General features: G+C 42.9%; 1 protein-coding gene across 6 annotated transcripts in view; it reads right to left on the bottom strand.

The window, feature by feature from the left end:
- LOC143976155 (opioid growth factor receptor-like) overlaps positions 1–17,077 on the bottom strand; it is a 73,418-nt gene that overhangs the window by 20,526 nt on the left and 35,815 nt on the right. For 4 of the 6 annotated variants that reach the window (XM_077478617.1, XM_077478619.1, XM_077478601.1 and 1 more), the window contains 4 exons: positions 15,339–15,422; positions 12,319–12,370; positions 7,754–7,832; positions 191–257 (listed from right to left, as the gene is read on the bottom strand). In XM_077478617.1, the coding sequence (XP_077334743.1) occupies positions 191–257; positions 7,754–7,832; positions 12,319–12,370; positions 15,339–15,422 (282 nt within the window). The remainder of the gene's footprint in view (positions 1–190; positions 258–7,753; positions 7,833–12,318; positions 12,371–15,338; positions 15,423–17,077) is intronic. The other 2 variants (XM_077478608.1, XM_077478614.1) reach the window with 1 other exon arrangement.

Raw genomic sequence — 17,077 nt, 5'->3', positions numbered from 1 at the left:
AACCCTAAATAATAATTAAAAAATGTTTTATTCTCTTATTTTACAATTTAAGGTATTTGGGGTAAAGGTCTCAAACATGCATCCATGTAATGTACAGTATACACGTTGGTGTACTATGATCCTACACAACAGTATATACAATCCAGAGTGTCAAGATCTAAGGAATGCACATTCCACTAGAGTACTGTACCTCAATCTCATGATCTGTCAGCGGTTTGGCTTTTGGATTTCTTCCACGTTTCTGCAATGGAAACAGCCTGCGGTGAAACAGGCATTAAACAAGTTTACAAAATCAACCTTTTGTAGGAAGAATCTATTAATAGAAGTTACAGACTGTACATATTTGTGGAATTTACTCTTGCAACACATGAACTGAGATGTCCGAAATGTATTTAAAAGGGATCCAACGCCAAAACTTTTTGTAGAGTAGAGAAGTGCTAGAACCTCTGTCAGGCTGTTTGTCTCCATCCACACTTTGTGTTTTGTCCTGTTGACTAGGATAGGGTTGGGTGAATAGGGTGTATATATATACACACTATTGTGGTCAGGCCATAACTAAGACCCATAACAGAACCATTAGGGTCTCCCTGTTAATCCATTCTTCATATTAAAGGCAATTTTTTGCGTTCTCATTTGTTGAAGCACTTCTACCAGTTCAGTGTGTCTCCAGTCTATGGCTGTCTCCTAGAGCAATCTGCCAAGGTTTCAACAACTCCTGTCTTGCAATCTCTGATTATCTACTGGGGCATGTTTGCTGTTTATGGTCATCTTGTGTAGCATGTGTCAGTCTATGACCATCTTGTGTAGTAGTATGCCTGTCCTTTTTGACTAACTCCTGTTGCATGTCTGCATTGTCTGACAACATTCTGTTGGATTCCATTCACTAAATATTAAGTGTAGTCCTTTAGTGATGTCAGAGGCCAGGCTTAAAGGAGAATTCCAGGTTTGATTTAACTTTTAATACTGTAGAGTCTGGAACTGTAGAGTTGGCGTCTAGCAATGCTATCCATATACATGAGGACTCATGTGCTTGTTTGCTTCTTGAAATATGCAGCCCGTTGCGAGCAATGAATACACACTGTATTTGGCATCAGCTAAATACAGCATACAACGCTTTGTTCTTGTAGGAGTACAAGGACTTTCCTCCCCATTCCCAGAACAAAATTGAGTTGGGCTGAGCGTTGCTCAGCCAGTCATAGAAAGCCTTATAGTTTTATCAATGAATACAAGGCTTACTCTAAATGGCTCAGATAGTGGTGCAGGTGGATGATGTCATGATTTCCACACCAGCCAATCAGAGAGAGCCTTGTATTCGTCATTCATAAATACAAAGCTTCCTGTGAATGGCTGAGCAGCGACTTGTCTGTGTTTCAGGAACAGCATAGGGAAGTCCCTGTACAGGTGCCAAAACAATGTATTATAGAGTTTTTTTTTTTTTTTAGATTTTTAAATTTATAAAGATTTCATGAGATATAATACAGCCATATTAAATGAGGTAGCCCAAGCAGCCAGTAAGTTCCTGTGCCTCAAATAGACACCCGTCTAGTAAACCGCTTAAGTCCATTCCTGGGAGATGTTTGTGGTTCTTGGTCAATTACAAAAAAAAAATCACTTAACTGATACTTTTTATTTTATTTTTATTTTTTTTATAACCAAGTTTATTATGTCAAATAAAAAAAAAATTGCATACATATTATTACATACATCCAAAGTGTCACTGATATCAGAAGGGTGTACAGTAAGTAGAGTACATCCGGTTCAAAACCGGTGTCATGAATAACAAACATATGTAAAAAGGAACAAAAAACAGGGAGAGAGCAATAGCTGGTCCCGACCATGTGGGTCAGCTAGACCTAAACCAAGACACACAGTTAGGGGCAAACCATCTAACTGGCAACATAGATTCCAAGTGCCTTACGTACAAGTATTGGAGTCTTGTAACATACGATCCCATATTCTGTCTTATTTGGCCAGGCATTCCCTGTTAATATACATAACCTTTTTATATGGTAAATTATTATTGACCTCCGCCTTCCACTCCACCAGCCCAGGGGGTGCGGGCCGCATCCCCTTACGGGCAATGACCTTCCGCACCGAGAACAAGGTCTCATGCAGGAATGTCTTAGTGTATTTGTCTATAGTATCTGGAAGCACCCCAAGTAGGTATTGTTTTGGGTCTAATGTGACCGTAGAACCCATGTGATCGTGCAGGAATGTTATAACTTGCGCCCATGGGCCTTGTATTTTAGGACACGAACATAGTAAGTGAGAACGTACCCACCTTACTCCCACACATCTGACAAAGGGTAGATTGAGTGCTTCTATATCTGGCAACCCAAAGGGGGGGTGAGATATGCCTGGTGGATAATATAAATTTGGGTCAGTCTGTCTGCAAGCTTGGGTGAGACAACCTTGCAGGTTTCCAAAGCCTCCTCCCATTCCCCATCCTCCAAAGGGCCCATCGCCCTCTCCCACCGGGGCTTGAGATTATGTGCCAGTTTGTTGGAAACGGGGGTAGTGAGCATGTCGTAGAAGGACGAAGTTAATTTGTGGGGGTCAGTACTCTTGATTATGGCCATTAGTGCATTAGGGGCTGACTGCGGGGTGGATTCCGAAAACTGAGCCCGGGCCGCGTGTCTCAACTGTAAAAATCGAAAAGAGCATGTATCTGGGGAGTGAAAATTCTTCTCTAAGCGTGGCAAAGGTTTTAATGGTTCCGTCAACAAACAATTGATGCATATAGAGAATGCCATAAGCAGCCCAGAGGTCTGCATCGGGAAGTTGTAAAAATTATTTTATTATGCCATAATGGAGTGTAATCATTATAGAGTGGTATCCCTAGCTTGACAGAAGCTAAGTCCCATATGCGTCTGTAATGGTATAACAAAGTCTGTCTGTTGTCCCCCAGGCCCACCCCGCTAAGGCCCATCACCAGCGAGTAAATTGAATCTTCGGTGCATCGAGCCCACCTCAGGCATAGCAGTTGGAGAAACCGCCCTCTGTCCGTTTTTTCTATATGGTACAGTTGGGATAATTGTGCTGCAATGTAATAGAGATTAAAATCGGGAAGGGCCATGCCCCCCAGGTCCGTGGGGTTTTTAAGCGCCTGCCAAGCTAATTTGTGTCTGTTGTTTCCCCACACACAGGGTTTAAGAAGGGCCTCAAGGGATTTAAAATGCTTCAAGGGTAAGTATGTCGGGGAGTGCCAGAGAACATAGAGGATCTTGGGTAGCAGGACCATTTTGATGAGGTTTACCTGGCCCCAAACCCCCCAGCGGTAGATGCCCCAGGCCCATAGTTTGGATTTAACGTGGGAAATTAGAGGGCTTAAATTTAAATGTACATAATCCGTCGGTGATCTGGATACGCATATCCCTAGGTACTTGATAATGCAGACTCATTGTAATGGCAAACTGTCCTGAAATTCAGTCGGTGGGAAGCTGTCAAGTGTAAGAATTTGGGATTTCCCCCAGTTGATCTTTAGCCCGGAAAAGGTCCCGAACCTTTCAATTGTCTGGAGAGCCACGTGCAGAGAGGGGCCCGAGTCTACCAGGTATAACAGTGTGTCATCGGCATACATGCTGATCTTTTCAGTTAGGGCGCCATGGCTCAGTCTCCTGATGTCTGGGTTAGCTCGGATGGACACGACCAAGGGTTCCGCAGCCAAGGCGTACAATAGTGGTGAAAGAGGGAAGCCTTGTCTCGTGCCTCTACTGAGGTCAAACATTCGAGATGGCCAACCACCATTAGCCACCACCTTGGCCGCAGGCACCTGGTATAACAATTGCACCCATTTAATGAATTTAACTGATACTTTTTAATATTTTTTTATTTTATATAAAATGTTACACCAGTTAACCAGGTTTTGCAAAGCATTCTCAGTTTTGTAAAGAGATAGCACAGCTGTAGATATTTTCAACTTTATTTAAAATAGTAGTTTAGATCAGCCTTTTTCGACCAGGGTGCCTAAGCAAAATGCCTAAAAATTGTCCAGTGGGTGGATCAAGCCCGCCTTTTACTTACACAAAGCCACAGGTTTTCATTGTGCACCATTACAACCTTCCAACTGCTGGCCTAATAACCAATGACGTCATCGGCTAATAAGAAGAATGTTGGGGGCCTGCACAACAAAGTTGCTTGCCCCTCTCCATCAGCACTTGGGGGCACATTAGTTGAGTGAGGGAGAGAAACATTGGAATACTAGTCAGGAATGGTGCGCAAAACCGTATTTGCTTTGGAAGAATAAATTACCTCTAATGTTGGGTGTCCTAAAAGCATGGATGTTGCATCATGTAAAGATCTTTGTTTCGTTATAAACTTTTTAGAATCAAGGGACTGCTTTGTTAGGTCTGCCATGATGTGCTATTATGCTGTGTATGCTTGCACATCGTGCTAAAAAACCTAAGGCCACAAATTTTCAAATTTTGTTTGGTGGTTTACTTCCGCCTTTTTTTTTTTTTTTTTTTTTTGGAAAAGCACAAGTTTATTTAAGAACTTAGTAAAAGAAAAACAATACAATAGGTACAGACATAGAACCCTCAATAAATGTAGGGTAGTAGCAGGTCATGTATTAGAGATCTGACAATCTTGATTACAACTCGGGCTCAACTTACTCAACACAAATTTCCAAGCTCTCTGCCCATCTGTCCCAGACTTTATGATATTTAGCAGGGCAACCACGATGCCTATAGACCATTTTTATATAAGGTAGCTTATTATTATCTATTATCCACTCACGAGCAGTGGGTGGAGCAGGTCACATCCAGTGTTTGGCCACCAACTTTCTTGCACTGAATAGTGTTGAGTGTAGGAATGTGGCTAATAATTTATCTATATTAGTATCAGGAAGTATGCTAAGTATACAGACTTTAGGGTCCAGTTGTAGGGGTGAACCCATGTGATCATGCAAAAACTTAATAATCTGAACCCAGTACTCCTGGATCCTTGGGCATTGCCACATTAAGTGGTAGAACATACCCACAGGGCTGGAGCATCTGGTGCATCCTGGGTTGTAATTAGGGTGGTATCTAGCGATTCTGGCTGGGGTTAGATATGACTTATGTATAATGTATACCTGCGTTAGGCAGTCGGGTAGGCTAAGTGATATCTGCTTAACATTCTCTAATGTTTCATCCCATTCCTCCCCTTCCAAGGGGCCCAAATCCTCCTCCCACCTTATCTTAGCTCTTTCGGTGATTTGCACCACCGTTCGGGCTCGCAGCAGATTATACAGGGTCGAGATTAATTTAACCGGGTCATCACCCAATATTGGATCTAAGAGGGCTAGCGGCTGTACACTTGGGAGGCTTTGAACAAACTGTGATCGGAGCGCATGTCGCAACTGTATCGGAAGTGCATGTAAGGGGGTAAATCAAATTCCGCCTGCAAGGAACGGAAGTCTCGAATTCCCAGAGGAGATATAACTTGGTGTAGGTAAATAACGCCCTTGGAGGCCCATAATTCTGCATCAGGGAGACGGCTCAATTCTCGCAATAAGGGGTTATGCCATAGCGGAGTATGTGAGTGGTAATAGTCAGCTCCCACTAGTCTAAGGGCCAGTCTCCAAATACCCCGGTGATGCGGTAGGATCTGGGCCCGGGTATCCCCCATCCCACCACGGGAAAATCATTTGAAGGGGGGTATGTGTATGAAGTTCAGCACCCCTACCCACCAAGGCCTGATATCTGTGCCCATCTAACTTGTGCAGGTGATAGAAATGAAAAAGTTCTGCCGCAATATAATATGTGTGAAAATCAGGGAGGGCCAACTCCCCCATAGAGGCTGGGTTTTTAAGAGTGTTCCACGCCAACTTATGCCTAGATGAGCCCCAGATAAAGGTGTTTAGAATACTGTCTAGTGTTTTGAAGATCCTTAAGGGGATCATTACAGGGGAGTGCTAGAGTATATAGAGGAGCTTCGGCAGCAGAATCATTTTAGAAAGGTTGACCCGTCCCATAACCCCAACGGGGAGACGGGACCAGGCCCGTGTCCGTGTTTTCATATAAAGAAGCAAAGGTTCGATTTTGCATTGGACATAATCTCGAGGCTCTCTTGTGACCTGTACCCCCAGATACTGGATCATAGAAATGCTGGGCAATGGAAGAGAGGCAGCACACTGGTCCGGTGGGGACAGGTCGAGAGGCAAGAGCTGTGATTTGGACCAATTTATACGCAGGCCAGAATGACTGCCAAACTCCTCTATAACCTCCAGGGCAACCCGCAATGATGGGCCCGAATCTTCCAGATACAATAGGGTATCATCCGCGTACATACTCACTGATTCCACCAGAGAGCCGCTCCGGAGACCTACTATTCCCGGATGAGCCCGAAGTATAGTGGCCAGCGGCTCCGCTGTCAGAGCATAAAGCATGGGGGAGAGCGGACACCCCTGACGTGTCTCACGCCCTAACGGGAAGGGATCCGACACCCAGCCATTAACTGCAACCCTAGCCATCGGGCGGTAATACAGAAGGGTGACCCATTTAACAAAATTGGGGCCAAAGCCAAATTTACCTAAGCACTCCCAAAGGTAATTCCATTCAATTGAATTGAACGCCTTAGCAGCGTCTAACGACACCACTGTGTTCGACCCCACCATCTCGTGCCTGGCCTGAATGTTCATGTATAGGCGACAGATATTCATGGCCGTGTTTTTCCCGGGCATGGATCCCGTTTGGTCTGGTTGAATAAGAGATAAAATGATACCACTCAGGCGGGTAGCAAGTATTTTAGCCAATATTTTGATATCCGCCTGGAGCAGTGAAATGGGGCGGTGTGAATCCGGAGAATGGGGGTCTTTTCCTGGCTTGGGTATTACTATAATAATGGCTTGTCTTAAAATATCAGGGAGAGATTCGGATTCGAATATATAAGTAAATAATTTCAGTAGCTCCGGTACTAGTGTCTCGGAGTATTGGGCATAGAAATCTAAAGGAATACCATCCTGACCAGGGGCCTTGGCCGCGGCCAGGGAAGCTATAGCAAGGTTGATCTCATCCGCTGTTAAAGGAGCCTCAAGGTCCCTAACCTGTGCGTCGGACAGTCGGGGAAGGGAAACCCCCTGTAAATACACCCCAGTCTCAGCCCTCGGGGTGTTCACATGCGAGGCATATAGGGCGGCATAATTCTCCCTGAACATCTTAGCTACCATCGGCGGATCAGTCACTTCCTCTCCCCGCCAGTCGGTCAACGAGACCACCACCGGGGGCCTGGAGTCTTGATGTGCCAAATAGGCCAAGAGCTTTCCTGCCTGTTCCCCCTGTTCAAACACACGTTGTCTAATAAAAAACAGCTTCTGTTTAGCCTGCTCAAACTGGAGATGGTCAACTACCCTTGTGTGGTGTCTAAGTACCGGGGCCTTAGCGGGTGTAGGGTCAGTGGTAAATTCGGTGGTCGCCGACTCCAACTCCTGCAGGGCGTTTTGCAACAGATTTTTTGAGGACTGTTTCATCCTGTTGAGCCGCCGTGAAAGAGTGGAACGAACATGTAGCTTAAAGGCCTCCCAAATGCAATCTACCGGTGCCGTATCCCTGTTAGTACTAAAAAAGAACTGCCACTCACCCCCAATGTCCACAGTCACCCAGAGCGGACAACCAGAAAGGATGAAGCCACCATGGTTTAGGTCCAACAGGCCAGATCAGTGAGAACCTAGCCCAACAAGGGGCGTGGTCCGACAGTGATCTGGCACAGTAGCCCGTATCTACAAGCCTGGGTGGTTTACTTCTGCTTTTAAGTAATAAATGATAATACTCACCATTGAATATAGGAATGATTCACCTCCAGACTTTTATAATCATCTTTCCATTTAGTAAGCAGTTCCTCTATATATACGCCTATAAAAGAAGAAACAATTCACGTTCACTCAAAGAGGGAAGTTTCGCTTTAAGGCCTCCTTCCTGCTTCCTGTTTGTGAAACTGAGCTTTTGGGGAGGAGGGGGGAGCGATTACCTGATTTTGACAGGTACCCGCTCCCACTTCCATTCTGGTCACTTTGGGAGGGAGAACGTCTGCTTCCGATCACCTAAAGTCTTCTGGGAGAAGACAGGTCCCAGAAGACTTTGGAGCCAGTCACAGAGCGCAGCGCTACTCGCCCATGTGTAGTGAGCACCCAGCTTTGAAGCTGCAAGCTATCAGAGCCGGGACCCCATAATAAAGATGCTGGTACTGCCGAGGGAGGACACAGGGTGGAAAAGCCAGGGGTGAGTGCACCATTGGATCATGGGACAGCTGAGTGTTTTTTTATTAAGTCGGCAACTACACTTTTTGTAGCTGCTGACTTTTTTAACCTCCCTGGCGGTAATTCAGAGTCTGGCTCGGGTTAGGATTTTACAATCATAAGCGGTAACCCCGAGCCAGACTTGGGATCGCATCGCTGGATACAGGGAGAAGTTACTTACCTTGTCCCCTGGATCCAGCGATGTCCTCCGCGCTGTGTGAGCGAGCTGTCCTCCGCTCGATTCACACAGTGCCCGAGTGCCGCCGAGCTCCATTCCCTGCGACGTTACGGTGCACGGGAGCGGAGATTGGAACCAAATTCAAAAAAGTTAAAATACACAAAACACACACTACTGTAATCTTACAGATTACAGTACTGTATAAAAAATTACACACCCCCTTTGTCCCTAGTGGTCTGTGCAGTGCCCTGCATGCACTTTTATATTATAAATACTGTTTTTTCCGCCTGGAATTTGGAGATTGTCCATAGCAAACAAAAAGTGTCCCTTTTATGTCAAAAGTGATTTTAGACCAACTAGAAAACAGCGATAATAAATTAGAATCACTTGCAGAATTGAGCGATAGCGATTTGTGCGGAAATTCGTCATCAAACTGTAAATCTAATGACAGCGACAATTCTGCAAATGAGCAAATTTCAGTGTTTTTGGATTTGATTACATTATTGAATAATTTTTATTATTTATTATATTATAAACTTTATCATACCCGGGATGTCTGCTAGACTCTGGTTTGAACAGATTTAAGAGCGTTATTCCTAAGAATTACAGGACTACAATATAAAACGCCAAATTTCCATGCAAAATAATTGTACCGCTTTCAGCACCTAAAACCAGAATGAATCCTACCACCAGGGAGGTTAATAAACAAAAAATTACTTGAACTCCGCTTTAAGGTGGTATGTGCAGAATTCAGATACTCGCCCATCCAGCAATGTCACGCTTAGATCCTCTCATGCCTGGCCACAGCTCAGTCCCACTCCGCCATGTTCTTTCTGATGTCATCAAGAGGCCCATCAGCTCTTCCTGGTTCAGTGGGCGGGCCTCCTGATGACGCTCCTCCTTTTATGAATAGAAAGCTATGCCTCTTGGGATATGTTACCCAGGAGGCACAGCGGATAGTGTGCACTTCATTTGCCTTAGGGGAATGATGTGCATGGGGATTCAGGGTCAGAAATTTTTACAAAAAAAATAAATAAAAACAATGCATTACATACAGCAGATGGAAGGAGGGGTGGAGTGGAGGGAAGTAGCAGAAGAGGATGAAAGTCTGCTTTAACCTGCACCAGAAAATTAGAGCTGGTAGGGAAATGGTTGTTGTGCACATCCATTTAGCTTTTCTCTGATCTTCTGTTCAATAGCTTTTTATAAATGGCAGTGGCTATAATACATCTAAACTCAGAGCATTAATTCCCCCCTCCCCCCAAACTATTTTCTTAGTTTTAAAACATTCCCTGTTGGTCTCTAGTCTTCTATCTTTTTCACTACAGAGCAGGAATATCTTTTGGGTGTCCACATCACTACCTAAGTGATATGGGCACTTCCTATTGATTTCCAGTGGCAGTGTCCCCTTAGACTCCATAGGCTGATGACATTGGGAAGAGGCAACCATTCAGTGCAGGCACAGACTGCACCACTGGATCCACTGGGCATCATTTCCAAAAGTGGCACTGGCAAAATATGCACATGGAGGGAGATGAGTGGACAAAAAGGGCTTCCGAAGTGTGTGTATATATATTATAATATATATTTTTCTTTTCACAAGCTTTTTCTCAGAGATGGGCTTTAAGGCACCAGGCTCCCATGGCACTCCTGAATGATGACCCTCTTTAGCTAAGCCTTGCCCCTTGTGCCATGTGATTATTTTAGTAAAAATCAATGCTAGCCTGTATTGGAAACAGCACTTAATATCAATTTTTTAACAGTATAGAGCACTACAGAAAGAGGAGAAATGGTTTGTTTTCTTTACCTTCTGACTCCTCTCTACATCCCCTGCACCCAAAAAGTTCTCTTGCTGAATTCAAGCAGGAAACGTGAAAATGAACCCTTACAGTTGAAAGATAAATTGCTCATTTTGTCTAGGAGAGAGGAGAATTGCTTTCACCTACCTGCAAGGGTATACATCCTGAATTGTTGATATTAGAACCTGAGACAACTGGAATGTACGGTAGAAGATGCTGCATGGAGCAGTCTAGCAGCACAACAGATCAGGTAGGTAAACCTATTTTATTAAGTCTCCTAGACCTAAACAAGCAATTAACCCTCTGCTGTGTGGATGCAGCCCTACTGCAAGGGAGTTTGTAGTCAAAATTGTCCAGAGGTGGATAGGAGATGCAAACAAAAAGAAAAGTTATCACAATTTGTAGATTTTAAGTTTTGGTTCTCCCACTCCTAACCCAGCTGCCCTAAGCACAGACCGCATACAGTGCCTTGAAAAAGTATTCACTCCCCTTGACATTTTGCACATTTTGTCATGTTGCAATCAAAAAATATTTATTGTATTGGGATTTTATATAATAGATCAACACAAAGTGGCACATAATTGTAAAGTGGAAGGAAAATAAGTGTTTTTCAACATTTTTTTTTTTTACAAATACATATGTGAAAAGTGTGGTGTGCATTTGTATTCAGACCCCCTGAGTCAATACTTTGTAGAATCAACTTATGCTGCTATTACAGCTGCAAGTCTTTTTGGGGATGTCTCTACCAGCAGTGAATTTTTTGCCCATTCTTCTTTGCAAATAGCTCTGTCAGATTGGATGTAGATCGTCTGTGAAGAGCAATTTTCAAATCTTGCCACAGATTCTCAATTGGATTTAGGTCTGGACTTTGACTGGGCCATTCTAGCACATGAATATGCTTTGATATAAACCATTCCCTTGTAGCTCTGGCTGTATGTTTAGGGTTGTTGTCCTGCTCAAGTCGGTTGTTGTCTCTCAAGTCTTTTGCAGACTTTAATCGTTTCTTCTAAGATTGTCCTGTAATAGGCTCCATCTATCTTCCCATCAACGCTGACCAGCTTCCCTGTCCCTTCTGAAGAAAAGCATCCCCACAACATGATGCTGCCACAACCATGTTTCATGGTGAGGATGGTGTGGTGTTCAGGGTGATGTGCAGTGTTCGTTTTCTGCCACAAATAACGTTTTGCTTTTAGACCATACATTTTGACCAGACCACCTTCTTCCACATGTTTGTTGTGTCCCCCACATTGCTTCTTGCAAATTGCAAACGGGACTTCGTATGGCTTTCTTCTTGCCACTCTTCCATAAAGGCCACATTGCATGACTAATAGTTGTCCTGTGGATAGATTTTTCCACCTGGCTGTGAATCTCTGCAGCTCCTCCAGCGTTACCATGGGCCTCTTGGCTGCTTCTCTGATTAATGCTCTCCTTGCCTGGCCTGGCAGTTTAGGTGGACGGCCATGTCTTGGTATGTTTGCAGTTGTACCATACTCTTTCCATTTTCAGATGATGGCTTGAACAGTGCTCCGTGAGATGTTCAAAGCTTGGGATAATTTTTTATAACCTAACCCTGCTTTAAACTCCAACTTTATCCCTGACCTGTCTGGTGTGTTCCTTGGCCTTCATGATGTGTGTTCACCAAGGTTCTCTAACAAACCTTTTGTGCGCTTCACAGAACAGTTGTATTATATACTGAGATTAAATTACACACATGTGGACTCTATTTACTAATTAGGTGACTTTTGAAGGCAATTGGTTCCACTAGATTTTAGTTGAGGGTATCAGAGTAAAGGGTGCTGAATACAAATGCACGCCACACTTTTTAGATATTTATTTGTAAAAAAAAATTAAAACAATTTAGAATTTTCCTTCTACTTCACAATTTTTGTGCCACTTTTTGTTGGTCTATCGCATATAATCCCAATAAAATACATTTATTTTTTGGTTGTAACATGACAAAATGTGGAAAATTTCAAGGGATATAAATACCTTTTTAAGGCACTGTATATACAGTACCTACTGAACAAGGAGACAGAAGTAGAAAAATAAACAAATTTTAGTTATTGCCACAAGATAGAGAGAATGCAAAAAAAAAGGTTCTACAGTTTTGTACAATCATCACTGACCATTTGGCTCAAAACGCTTCTTGTTTTGATAGAAATCCAGGTTAGGAGTCTGCTTAAGAAGAAAAAAAAAAACTTAATTGAATAACTTTTGATATTATTTTATGTCTATGAAAATGTTTCTCCTGTCTGAATTTATATCTGCTTGTATTGAATTGATCGGATATTTACCAAAACGATTAGAACGATAATATATAAAAGTTTATTTAAAGTTGAAACTCCAGCTAAACCACTTAATATACAGCTCAGATACATATATAGTATGTCCCAACCATATACTGTCCCTCAGATTTTATGGGGCCAAACTGTGGCGATTGGGAGTAAATTGTCTTGGCATCAGTGGAAGTATACAATGCATCTTTGGTGTCCATGGGAGAAATAGTGTCCATCATTGGTATCAACGGGAGTAATAGTGCCCCATTATTGGTGTCAGTGGCAGATATTGTGCCCATTTATTGGTATCAGTGGCAGGAATAGTGCACCATCATTGGTATCAGTGGGAGGAATCATGTCCCATCATTGGTGTCGGTGGGAGGAATAGTGCCCAGTTGGCAGTAGCAGGAATTATGCCCCGTTGTTTGTGTCAGTGAGAGGAACAGTTTCTTGTATCAGTGGGAAGAAAAGTGCTTCAAAGGCCGGATAAAGTCGAGCAAAGGGCTGCATCCAGCCCTGGGCTGCAGTTTGGAGACCACTGCTGTCGATGATTAATGCATATACTTTTTTAGACAAATGCAGGACTAGATTTAGGTTCAGATTAGATAAATTAGAATTAGATTTAAAAAAAATGAACGCGTATCTTTTTCCTGTAATTTTTAAGTACATAATATTAATGTAATTTGCACACATCTGTACCTTTACAGCAAAATATAATCAACAAAGTCAGCTGATTAAAATTGTTTCACATAGTGCAACTTTTATGTAACGTAGAGGAATAGTTTTATAAACTGAACATATGCCTTTAATTTTAGGGAGCTTGATTTGTTTCAAAGCTACATCACAAAATTTATTGAAATTTGACATTACTTTTGGCAACCTTCAGCGCCGCATCCTCCAAACTAATAAGGAGAGGGACCTTCCGGCTTGTTATAAGTGCTTGGTTCAAAAGCCTGCGTCTCTGATTGTATGGGGTTACATTAATGCATATGGAATGGACACAGCTTGTACATGTGGAAAAGCACCATCAATGTTAAGATATATCCAGGTTTTAGAGCAGCATATGCTCCGATCCAGACATCTTTTTCAGGGAAGGCCTTGCATATTTCAGCAGGACAATTAAACGGCATACTGCATCTATGACACCAGCATGGCTTCGTAGTAGTGTCTGATTGGCTATGGATAAGCACTACAGCTAGTGCGAAACATCAGCAATTTTTCCTTGTTCGCTGTGTTTGTTGAGCTGTGATGTGATTTTCCAATAAAAGAAAGTGGTCTTCTGAAGAGTGCGGCAGTCCAGAGCTTATTTTTCGTCGATTGCTCAGGGCTCACAGAGAACTGGCATCTGTGTGTGTAAACACAGTTTCCAGTTCTCTGAGGGGGGAAGTGACTGATCGACTGTTCATACAGAGTATGAACAGCGATCTATCTCCTCCCCTACACAGTCCACTCCCCCTTCATTTAGAACTCGCACTAGGGAACACAGTTAACCCCTTGATCGCCCCCTAGGGTTAACCCCTTCCCTCCCAGTGACATTGTTAAAGTAATCGGTGCATTTTTATAGCACTGATCGCTGTATAAATGCCGGTGGTCCCAAAAATGAATCAAAATTGTACAATGTGTCTGCCATTACTAGTAAAAAAAATAAAAATAAAAAATTAATAATAAAAATGCCATAAAACTATCCCGTATTTTGTAGACGCTATAACTTTTGCGCAAACCAATCAATATACGCTTATTGCGTTTTTTTCTTTTGCAGCATTGCACTCGCAGTTCACACAGGTGTGTTAGGAAAGTGAATATTAATTCGCTGTTCTAACACTGAACCACCTCTCTGCCAAGGGTTTGTTACCCTTTACCTGATTGGCTGAAAGGACAGGCGCTGCAATTGGATGCCTATCAGGAAGAGGGGAGGAGATGCATGGAGGACACAGGAGCCGCTGCAAGGTCCCATTGCTAGCTGCCGTTACCCGCATGCCTGACCCTCCACAGAGACCGAGTGAGTGCCGGGCAGATGGCGAGTGGGTGGGAGGCAGGGTCACAGTGGCAGCATATGATGGGGCTCAGTGGCAGCATTTGATGGGGCACAGTCTAGGAAAGGAAGCACAAGGCACCACTCTAAGTTTGCGGAGCATGCGCTCCTTCCTCAGGCCTAAAGAAGGAGCGCATGCTCTGCAAACGCGTCGCCTGTCCACTGACACCCAGTCCCACCAGAAGTGACATCATCCCCGTCATCCTGTGTGCTCAAGATCCAGGAAACGTCTGCAACCTGCTCCACTTCACCAGCGTTCTGCCTTGGATGGACTCCCTCCCGGACGGCTGTTCCCTTATTTCTAACATGCTTGTTTTTAACCTACTCTTGTGAGTACATATGCACCATTTGCTTATTAAAATTGCATAACTTACCACACATAGAGTGGCACCTTGTGCTTCCGTTACCAGGCTTTCCAGAGTTTGCTTCTCATCTCCGCTGGGCTGCCTTCAAGTGCCATACTGTAGACTTTTATGGACTTTATACACTTATTTGCAAGTGTATTTCCCATTTGTCCCTTTCATGTTTAGGTGTGTAATAGTCAGGTGGATCCCCACCAAGGTAGATGCAAGCGCCAACTTTTTTTCTTTAGTGATGGGACACAGTGGCAGTGTTTGATGGGGCACAGTTGCTGTGTTTTATGGGCACAGCGAGGCTGCAATTGGTGTGTTTCATTTTCAGAATTTTTCATTTTGTTTGCGCCCCCAAAAATTTTGAGCACCAGCTGCCACTATTCCCTACACTATCCAAAACTAAAACAATTGCTTGGCTTTAGGTTTTAAGCCGTTGTATATATTCAGTGTTGGCTTAGGTTGAAATGATATTGGTAGTACCTTACCTCATCATAATGCGTTTGTTGATATCCAGGTCTGCCATATTGGAGGTCTATGCCTGTTCTAGATTCTCGACTCTGTTCTCGGGGCTAAAATGAACACATGTAGATATTTCAAGAGATACCATCAGGATTAATCAGCTTTTTAAATGTTTATAAGCGTACATCAGAAATTGACCCTGTGACACAATCCTCTGCATCAGATAGCCAGTATTCATACACAAAGTCTCAAACAAGTGATAAACCCGGGAATAACATTGGTTGCATGGTGGTACAGAGAGCATCATTTCTCATTTTCTACATATCTCACAAAAGAGGAGGATTAACCCTTTCACGCTGGACTGTTTTTCTTTTCCCCTGGAGCCACATATTTATGTATCTTCCTTTGTGTTGGCGCACTTCCAGCATGGAGAGCAGGGTCGCACCGAGAACTCTGGGCCCCATACTAATGATCAGGACCCAGAACTCCTGATTTCGGGTCACCTAATCACTGTGATAGCTTCTGACCTATCACTGTGATCAGTCACTGTAAAGCCCGCCCCTGTGTTTTCTCCCCATGTGTGTTTAAAAAAATAAAATAAAAAAAACCTAGCTAAAGGTTTGATCTTTTTTTTTTTTTTGGACAAGATTTTTTTTCTTTAAATCAGTAACAGTGTCATTGTCAGTGTGTTTAAGTAGGATAAAAACAAAGCAAACTGTGCACTATTGTTTCTGGGCTGTACTACGGGTACAAACAACAACTAACCTACACATACAGTATGTGGTATCGCTGCAATTGTCAGGAGTAGGATAATTTAATTTGGATTTTTCTTTGGTAGAAGGTTATGGTAGTAGCAAGAAATATACAGTTAAATATAAAAAAAATTTCTTTGGGTACTATTTTTGTTCAATTTTCCTTTGATACTAAAGAAAAATCGGGAGATATCAATTACCATTTACGACCAAACCAAAGCGCAAAAAAATAATATATATAATCCACCCGGATGTACAAAGTAGTTGTGATGATATGTACAGTTTTACTGCCACATGTCAAAGTTGCAAAATTTGCTCAAGCATTAAGATTTGTTTTACCCTTAGGTGCAAATGGGTTAATAAACATTTGACTATGCACATTTTGCTAGTGCTGGCTATCACTGGTCTTGTTGATTTATTACATCTTACAAAGCATACAGCAAAAAGTTTGTCTTCTTTTGCAGAAAATTAACTGAGACTTCATGTCAGTAGGGGACACAATTAGGATAAAAGCATGCAAATATACATATTTAAAGGGGAATTCCTTGAATGAGGGAGAGGTAAGAAATTTAAGAAGCCAGTGGGTGAGTCAGCCAATAAGCATTCAACCGTACAGTGGACCTGTTCCACTCAGTGTGCCAAATTAACCAGGAACCAGGGTGGACATAACATTTTGTGCAAACTGTACAGCTATCCTTGGACTCTAGAGGTCTAATTATACTGTATGTGGATCAAGAGGGTGATGGGATGCCCTCCCGCTGTCTTTTTTTAAACCTGGACATTACCCTACACTTGAAGTGGGAGACATGATGCCCCAAGGGTTCTTCTAGTTTGTATCATTCAAGTGGTGTTGGACAGAGAGCACCTCCTCATCTATCCACAGTAAATAAAGTTAGTATTTGGGGCGGTAATTTTGGCACAAGGGTCCTTTGGTTATTATGTCCATACAGTAGTAGAGTTTTTTTGTTTTGAAAATGTTTGTTTTAAGAACATTCATTTGATTTTCTAATGGT

This window comes from Lithobates pipiens, unplaced genomic scaffold (assembly GCF_037356315.1).
Source record: "Lithobates pipiens isolate NorthernLeopardFrog02 unplaced genomic scaffold, aLitPip1_a1.2 Scaffold_1, whole genome shotgun sequence".
Classification (NCBI taxonomy): domain Eukaryota; kingdom Metazoa; phylum Chordata; class Amphibia; order Anura; family Ranidae; genus Lithobates; species Lithobates pipiens.
The sequence above is the reverse complement of the archived record's forward strand: the minus strand, read 5'-3'. Positions and strand labels throughout refer to the sequence as shown.